Raw genomic sequence first — 7,892 nt, 5'->3', positions numbered from 1 at the left:
CGTGCGGGTGCCAGGCGCATGCCCAGGCTCCGGGGGACCGGTGTGGGAGAAGACGAGCGCATTCTCAGACTCCGGGGAGAGCGCTGGGAGGGGCGCGTGGAGGTGGGTGGATTCGGGCTGCCGCGGAGACAGGTGCACGGCCTTGGGTTCCGACACCTTACGGCGCTCATCTCTGCTCTGCGCATGCCCAGGCTGTGAAGCGCCTTCCCACGACGGTTGAGAGGCAGTGGAGGCGGCGGAGCAGCTAACGAGATGCTGGTGTTGATGCTGTTGGCGGCGGCGACCTTGCGGCTCTGTCCGCTGGCCAGAGCTCAGCCGCTGTGCCGGTGGGGCCTCCCTCCCGGGTTGGGGTACTGCCAGGGGTCCGGCAGGGGGCTGGCTTTTCTGAGCGGAGGCCCGGGCGGAATCCAGAAAAAACGCTTCGCTCCCCGATCTCATTGTGACTTCCCAGTTTACTCTTCTAGGAATCGAACTTGATGCCTCTCTTTCCTCCACCCCACCCCACCCATCAGTCCATCAACTCCCACTGCCGCTTTAAAACTTTGGCCCAATTCTGAACCCTTCAGGCCACCTCCTCTGCCACTACCCTAGGCTGTGCCCTCCTGTCAATCCCCCACCCCGGCAGCCAGAGGAATTATTGATAAACGAATCTGATCTCGTCATTCCCCGTCCCTGGTTCTCTGCGGCACCCAGAATAAAACCCAACTTCCTTGCGCAGCCTGCATTTTCTCGCGTGATTTGGCCCAGGCCCGTCCTGTGCATTTTCGGATGTTGAGCAGCATCCCTGGCCTCCAGCCACTAGATGCCAGCACCTCCTTACCCAGGCTTGACTATCAATCAGAAATGTCCAGGCATTGCCAAGTGTCCCCTGGGAGTTTGACAACCACAGAGCTGGCCCCTGCCCACCCCTGAATCACTGCACCATCCACGCTGTCCTTTTTACTCGCCACACTCTGTCCAGCTTTGGGGACGGGGAGACAGCTCACGCTACTCCCTGTGCTTGGCACGCTTTGCTTCCAGGCTTGTTCCTCATCAGTCAGATCCTGACTTCAATAGCGTATTTCCTTGTTGAAGAGTCCCCTCGACCTGTTACCCGTTCTATTTCCCCCTCCCCATAGCTGCTTTTTTTCTATCAATCACTAACTTCTGTTATTTTTTTTCTTTTGACACTTTTTCTTCTCTGCTGCTGTCACTAGAATATTAGTCTAGGAGGGTATAGAATGTTTATCTTATTCTCTCCTCACCTAGAACATTTTTAGATTTCAGGAAATATGGTGAAGACTAGGCAAGGTGCCATGGGGGCTAGACAGACACCAAAGCCTAGTTCCTGTCCTCGGGGAGCTCCTGCCTGGAGTGAGCTGTCAACATATAGCAGGACCCTGTTTACCAATGAAATAATGCTTTTGACGCATGGGCTCATTTGGTCTTTACAACGAGATTCTCAGAGTAGTAGTGATTCCTTATAGATGTGAAAACAGACCCAGTGAAGTTCAAGACACATAACTAGTCAGTGGGGAGTAGGGTTTTCCAGTAAGATTTACTAGGAGGACTTGTCTCAAAGTCTGAAAAGATTGGTTATATCTAATTCTCCCATTTCCCCACATGGGTTCTCAAAGTGTGGTCTCCTGGACCAGCAACAACAGCATTACCCGGGAATTTGTTAGCCCTGCAATTCCCTGAACCAGATACTCAGGTGGGGCCCCGGCCTTCTGCAGTTTATCAAGCCCTCCAGGTGTTTCTGGTGCACAGAACACATGGTGTAAACTATACTAATGTTCTCCCAGACACCAACACTCCCCTCCAAAAAAAAAAATAATGAAAAAACGGAGTAGGAATTCCTACTCTTTCTAATCTGGGGTCTGCAAATGAGCCCTTATGAGCCCTGGGAATTATATTTTTGTGTATCCATATGTCTGTTTGTGAGAGAGGAGGGCCCCCAGTTGCATCAAATTTTTCGGGAGCTCCCGTAACTCAAAAAGCATCAAGAGCAGGCACTTAAAAGTTAACCCAGAGGCAGACTGCTCAGAGTCATGCTGAATACGCAATAGACTTTGACAGATGGTATCTCTTGTCGCTTACCTCTAGTATTCACACAGTGAGGACAGGAAAGATGTTTCATGTCGGACAGCGATTTCAAGGGGTATGTGGCTCCATATTTAACATTCGTTTTTTACATTTAATCACTGGATCAGAGCATGTCCCAGTATTTTGGGGGTGCTAGTGTTGTATCAAATATAAAACACTGTCTAATCCTTACCATTGCCTTTTGAAACAAGGGTTTTATCGTCCCATTCCACTAAAAAAGTAGTTGAGAGAGATCAAGTAATCTGGACAAAGCCAGGAGATCGAAGTGGGTTTAGAACTCAAATCACCAGTGTTCTATTTGATAAGATTTCAAATCCACAGTAACATAGGAAGCAAATTGTTACTTTGTTTACATGACAGTGCAACAGGAAACCACGTGTGCCTAAAATGCATGAAGAAAAAAATATTTCGCCAGTTAAATGTGTTTCCTATTGACATTTCAGAAGAGGCATCAGCATTTCTAAATAATCTCCAAGTAATTGGTTTCTATAGTATTAACTTTACACTTCTTTGTCCTCTAGCCTGTCTTTCTAATAACTAACATCTGTAAACAATAATGTACATGAAAGGAGTTATGATATGAATCATTATCCTGGAATTTTTTTCACTCTTTATTTTAATGTGATAGATTCACAAGTTGCAAAAATAGTTTAGAGACGTCCCAGGTAACCTTTACCCAGTGGTGACATCTGACATAACCAGAGTATAATATCAAAACAGAAAAAGAACATTGATACAATCCACCTGCCTAATTCAGATTTCACCTTTACATTTTCTGTGTTGCACATCAGGACATTGTTTTTATCAGATGTTTATTATTATTGATACTAAGATTTTGTGACTGTCCCTCTAGGGCCACCTGTATTTTTCATCTGCGACAGCACGATTGATTAAACATCCTTGCAAGAAAAACATAGCTCTGTACCTAGGGTAAGTGACCATTTTGTGAATTGTTACCTTCCTTTTTTATTAAAACGTTAGATTTGCCCTCATTGACTCATTCAACAAACATTAAGGAAGACCGCTGTGTCCTGTGTTGCTAGTTGCTGGCCTGCGGGAAGTCCACAGTTGGGGTGGGGGTGAGAGGAAGGAAGAGAGATGAAGAGACCATCAAGTAACCAAAATAATTAAGTATACTGTGGTACCACTTGTCACGGATGTTTGATATAAGCACTCATTGGGGGGGAGGGGGTCCAGGAGAAAATGCCCAGGAAGTTTCCACTAAGGAATTGATGTCCAAACTGGGTTTTGAAGGATGAATAGGAGTTCACCATGGGGGGAAGGGGAACCAACTATGATTGAGCTTGGAGCAGAGCACTCAAAGAAATGGAGACGCCATGCCCAGCACGCACTTGGGGTTGTCAGGGTGCAAGGGTAGCAAACCAGGTATATACATCATACCAAGATGTTTACACCTCATCCTGAAGGCAGTGGAGGATTTGGGGTCACACAATGTGTTTAGGAGGATTTCTGAAAGCCCAGGCCAAGAAAACAAAATAACACAGCATAAAAAAGCCTAAATAGAAGGAAAGGTCCCACTTGTTGACTTGAAGGGCATGTGGAACTGAGGTGAGCAAGTGGTTTAAGACGGTTCCCAGTTTTCTGGTGGAAAGATCAGGGAGAGGAGTGCTGACCCAGGATAGCATGCTGCCTGCAGCATGTGGAGGACACATAAGGCCAGAGATGGGAACAGAAGGTCAAATCCATGTGTGTGGTGGTTCCAGCTGCAGGCGTCACATGTTCACTGATCAGAGGCACGGGAGGATATTGGCTTCACAGAGCAGGTCGGAGAAGAGAAAGAGACAGAAAGCAGGAGACCTCGAAGCCGAGGGCGGCAGGATAAAGGAGGAGGGCTGTCACGGAGAAGCCACAGCACAGGGACAGAGAAGCAGCCCCGGGAGGCAGTGGGGTAGAAAGAAAGCGAGGACACGGAGGTCCAAAGTTTGTGTTACTGCCTCCAGAATCCAAGATGACAGAAGAGAGAAGAGAGATCACTATAGAGAGCTCAGCAGCAAGGGACACAGGGTCTGGAGGAGGTTCCCATTGATAGGCAGGCCTGGAATGAGGGGCAACCACATAGACAGGTCCCCCAGGGTGAGGGAGGGAAGCAGGGAGGCAAGGCTGGTCCTAGGCAGGGTGAGGACTCAGCTGCTCCTCCCATAGCAGAAGAATCTCAAATGATAAGATGCGAATTCTGTCATTCCTTTAGAGCTGATCTGCAATAGAGTAACCACTAGCCACATGTGGCTATTCGAATTTAAATTTTCCATCAACTGATGAACGGAGAAACCAAATGTGGTCCATCCATAACATGGAATATTACTCAGCCTTAAAAAGGGAAGACATTCTGACACCAGCTACAACGTGGATGAACCTTGAGGACATGATGCTCAGTGAGATAAGCCAGACACAGAAGGACAAATATTCTGATTCCCCTTATCTGCGGTCAGATTCATGGAGACAGGATATAGATGGTGGTGCCAGGGCCTGGGGAGGGGAATGGGTTTAATGGGGACAGAGTTTCAGTTTCGGAAGATGGAAAGTTCTGGAGATGATGGTGTGGATGGCTATACAACAGTGTGAGTGCACTTAATGCCACTGAGCTGTGCACTTAAAAATGGTTAAAATGGGGACCGGCCCGATGGCTCAGGCGGTTGGAGCTCCGTGCTCCTAACTCTGAAGGCTGCCGGTTCGATTCCCACATGGGCCAGTGGGCTCTCAACCACAACGTTGCCAGTTCAATTCCTTGAGTATCGCAAGGGATGGTGGGCTCTGCCCCCTGCAACTAAGATTGAACACGGCACCTTGAGCTGAGCTGCCTCTGAGCTCCCGGATGGCTCAGTTGGTTGGAGTGCGTCCTCTCAACCACAAGGTTGCCAGTTCGACTCCCACAAGGGATGGTGGGCTGCGCCCCCTGCAACTAGCAACGGCAACTGGACCTGGAGCTGAGCTGCGCCCTCCACAACTAAGACTGAAAGGACAACAACTTGAAGCTGAAAAGCACCCTCCACAACTAAAATTGAAAGGACAACAACTCGACTTGGAAAAAAGTCCTGGAAGTACACACTGTTCCCCAATAAAGTTCTGTTCCCCTTCCCCAATAAAATCTTTTTTAAAAAAATGGTTAAAATGGTAAAATTTATGTTATATATGTTCTACCACTATTAAGATAAATTGTGAAATATAAACCTTATGTTGTGTGTATTTTACCATAATTTAAAAAAAAATAATCAAAAATGTTTAATTAATAAAAATTAAATACAATGAGGCCGAGGAAAACTGCTCCTCCTGCTAACGCTGGGCCAGGCAGTGACACCCTCAGAAGACCCCATGGACCACAGAGCCTGCCCCAACATCATGGGCCTTGAGACAGACCTGGAGACCAGTTCAGGTGTGAAGCCGGCCCACCATCAGAAGGCCTTCCCCACAGCTCACCTAACTTTTATTATCGACTGTGCTCACGGGAAACAGCTCTCCCTGGCAGCACCCCCAGTGCCGCCCCAAGCCTTGAGTCCCAACCTAGGACCTGTCACCCCTCCAGTGAAGACCTACATATTGTTCTGTGGAGAAAGCCAGCCCCATCTGACTCAGGCGGCCCCCCTGGGAGGGGGACACCTTTCCCAGGCCAGGGCCACCTTGCCACCTTGCAGAGGGACTATGGTCCCAGATCCCTCTCCAGTCAACACACTCTGCTCCCAGGAGGCGCCTGAAGCCAGGGGGAGCCCCTTGAAGACCATGCCCGGGAGGTCCTCGGCTTGGGAAACAGTCATAGGTTCACTGAAAGCCCTCTCCTCCTGTGTCTGTGGGCAGGGAGACTAACTGGAAGAGCCTGGTCATGGAGGAGGGGCTGGCACGTCAGGCTCCAGTGTCCAGGGGCTGCAATTCCTAGAGCCCACTCCTTCCCTAGCCAGCAGAAGGTTTTTGTGCCTGAGCCAAGGAAGGAGCATTAGATGCACTACAGGACATCTGACCAGTCACTGAATGCACACTCAAGGGGACCCTGCCAGGCCAGCAGGATGGCTCAGTTGGTTAGAGAGCAAGCTCTGAACAAAAGGGTTGCCGGGCCGCTTCCATTCCCACGTGGGCCAGTGACCTGCGTCCTCCACATCTCGATTGAAGACAACGAGCTGCCACTGAGCTTCTGGAGGGGCGGCCGGATGACTCGGTTATATCGTGAGCTCTCAGCACCAAGGTTGCCAGTTCAATTCTCACCACGGGATGGTGGGCTGTGCCCCCTGCAACTGGTGGCGGCGGCTGGACCTGGAGCTGAGCTGCACCCTCCACAACTAAGATTGAAAGGACAACAACTTGACTTGGAGAAAATCCTGGAAGTACACACTGTTCCCCAATAAAGTCCTGTTCCCCTTCCCCAATAAAATCTTTTTAAAAAAACAAAAACAAACAAAAAATTAAATACAATGAAAACATCCACACAAACTAACCACATTTCAAGCACTCAGTATGTCTAATGGCTACCATGTGGGACAACTCAGAAATATTTATATAGGACAGGACTATTTTAGAGCAGAAGTTGCAAACCACAGCCCCCAGGGCCAGATCCAGCATACCATTTGATTTTAAAAGTACCACCAGCAAGCTAAGAATAGTCTTTTTTATCCCCCTCTCTCCATCCCCCCAACTCCAATTCAAGCCATTGTTCTCAGTCTAGTTGTGTAGGACGTAGCCCATGGTGGTATTATGAGCCTTGCGCTCCACCTGGCTGAGGCAGTCGCTGGCCTCTCACAGCTGCTCACGTCAAGCCGTTGTTCACAATCTTGGCTGTAGAGAGCGCAGCTCACTGACCCATGTGGGAATAGAATTGGTGACCTCGGCTTAGGAGCACAGCTCTCCAACTACATGAGCCACCGGCCTGCCCCCCAAGAATAGTCTTTACACTTGTATATGATTGAAAACAAAAAACAAAAGAAGATTAATATTTGGTGATACATGAAAATGATGTGAAATTCAAATTTCAGTGTCCAATAAAGTTTTATAGGAACATGGCCACATCCATCCGTACTGTTCATGACTGTTTTCACACTATAGTGGCAGAGCTGAGTCGTCAAGACAGAGGTCATGCAGCCCCTAAAACAGTTCCTATCTGGCCCTTTACCAGACCCCAGCTTAGAACACAACAAGTTTAAATGGTATCCTGATGCCCAGAACACACTGAAGTCAGGGAGTGCCTGATTCCAAGGGCGTCCAGAAACGAGAAGTTCTAATACTTAACAAAATTATGAGATAGCACATTTTGCCTATCATGTGGTTGAGGACGGGGGCCAACAAGCATGAGAGTAAGAGGATCCCCCTCCTGTGGAAAGACTCAGAATCTGTCAAAATGTTCCATATATATCCTTGGACATGATCCCATTTCTAGGAAGCTAACCTAAGTTGTTTATATTGCTAGTGCGTGCCCTACTTGAGACCTTTGTCCCAGCTGGTCCCTCTGTCTTGAATGTCCTTTCCTCTTGCAGTCAAGGGGAAGAGCATTCCAGGCAGCAGGGATAGCATGTGCAAAGGCCCTGAGGCAGAACCTTGCTTCATTGTTGGAGGAATGGTTCAAGCACAATGACTAAGTAGGGAGAGTGAAGGGGATGTCAACAGTGTCATATCAGGTGGGGTTTTGTAAGCCATAGTGATTAATTTGGATTCCTGTTTAAGTCTGGTGGGAAGCCACCAGAGAGTAAGCAGGGGAGTAACACAATCTGACTTCTTTCCTGAAAGGTCACCATTGGGTGGAGAACAAAAAGCAGAAAGGTGAGACAGTAGAAGGACACAACTGAAGGGCTGAGGCCATAGTTCATCAA

General features: G+C 48.3%; 2 protein-coding genes across 2 annotated transcripts in view; both read left to right on the top strand.

Annotated features, from left to right (window-relative positions):
- Positions 1 to 18: 18 nt before the first annotated feature.
- Positions 19 to 7,892, top strand: part of CATSPERD (cation channel sperm associated auxiliary subunit delta) — a gene marked incomplete at both ends in the record, with an annotated part of 44,695 nt that continues 36,821 nt past the window's right edge. The window contains 4 exon segments of the mRNA XM_081077401.1: positions 19 to 40; positions 133 to 245; positions 249 to 326; positions 2,939 to 3,015. Coding sequence (XP_080933527.1) covers positions 19 to 40; positions 133 to 245; positions 249 to 326; positions 2,939 to 3,015 — 290 coding nt within the window.
- On the top strand, positions 5,398 to 5,904 carry LOC308508864 (steroid receptor-associated and regulated protein-like; the record flags this gene model as incomplete). Its single annotated transcript, XM_081076272.1, has 1 exon — positions 5,398 to 5,904. Exon 1 carries the CDS (start codon positions 5,416 to 5,418, stop codon positions 5,902 to 5,904), a length of 489 nt encoding a protein of 162 aa, XP_080932398.1. The 5' UTR covers positions 5,398 to 5,415.

This window comes from Rhinolophus hipposideros (genome assembly GCF_964194185.1).
Source record: "Rhinolophus hipposideros genome assembly, chromosome: 16".
NCBI classification, from domain to species: Eukaryota; Metazoa; Chordata; class Mammalia; order Chiroptera; family Rhinolophidae; genus Rhinolophus; species Rhinolophus hipposideros.
This window is presented reverse-complemented; position numbering and strand designations above follow the sequence as displayed.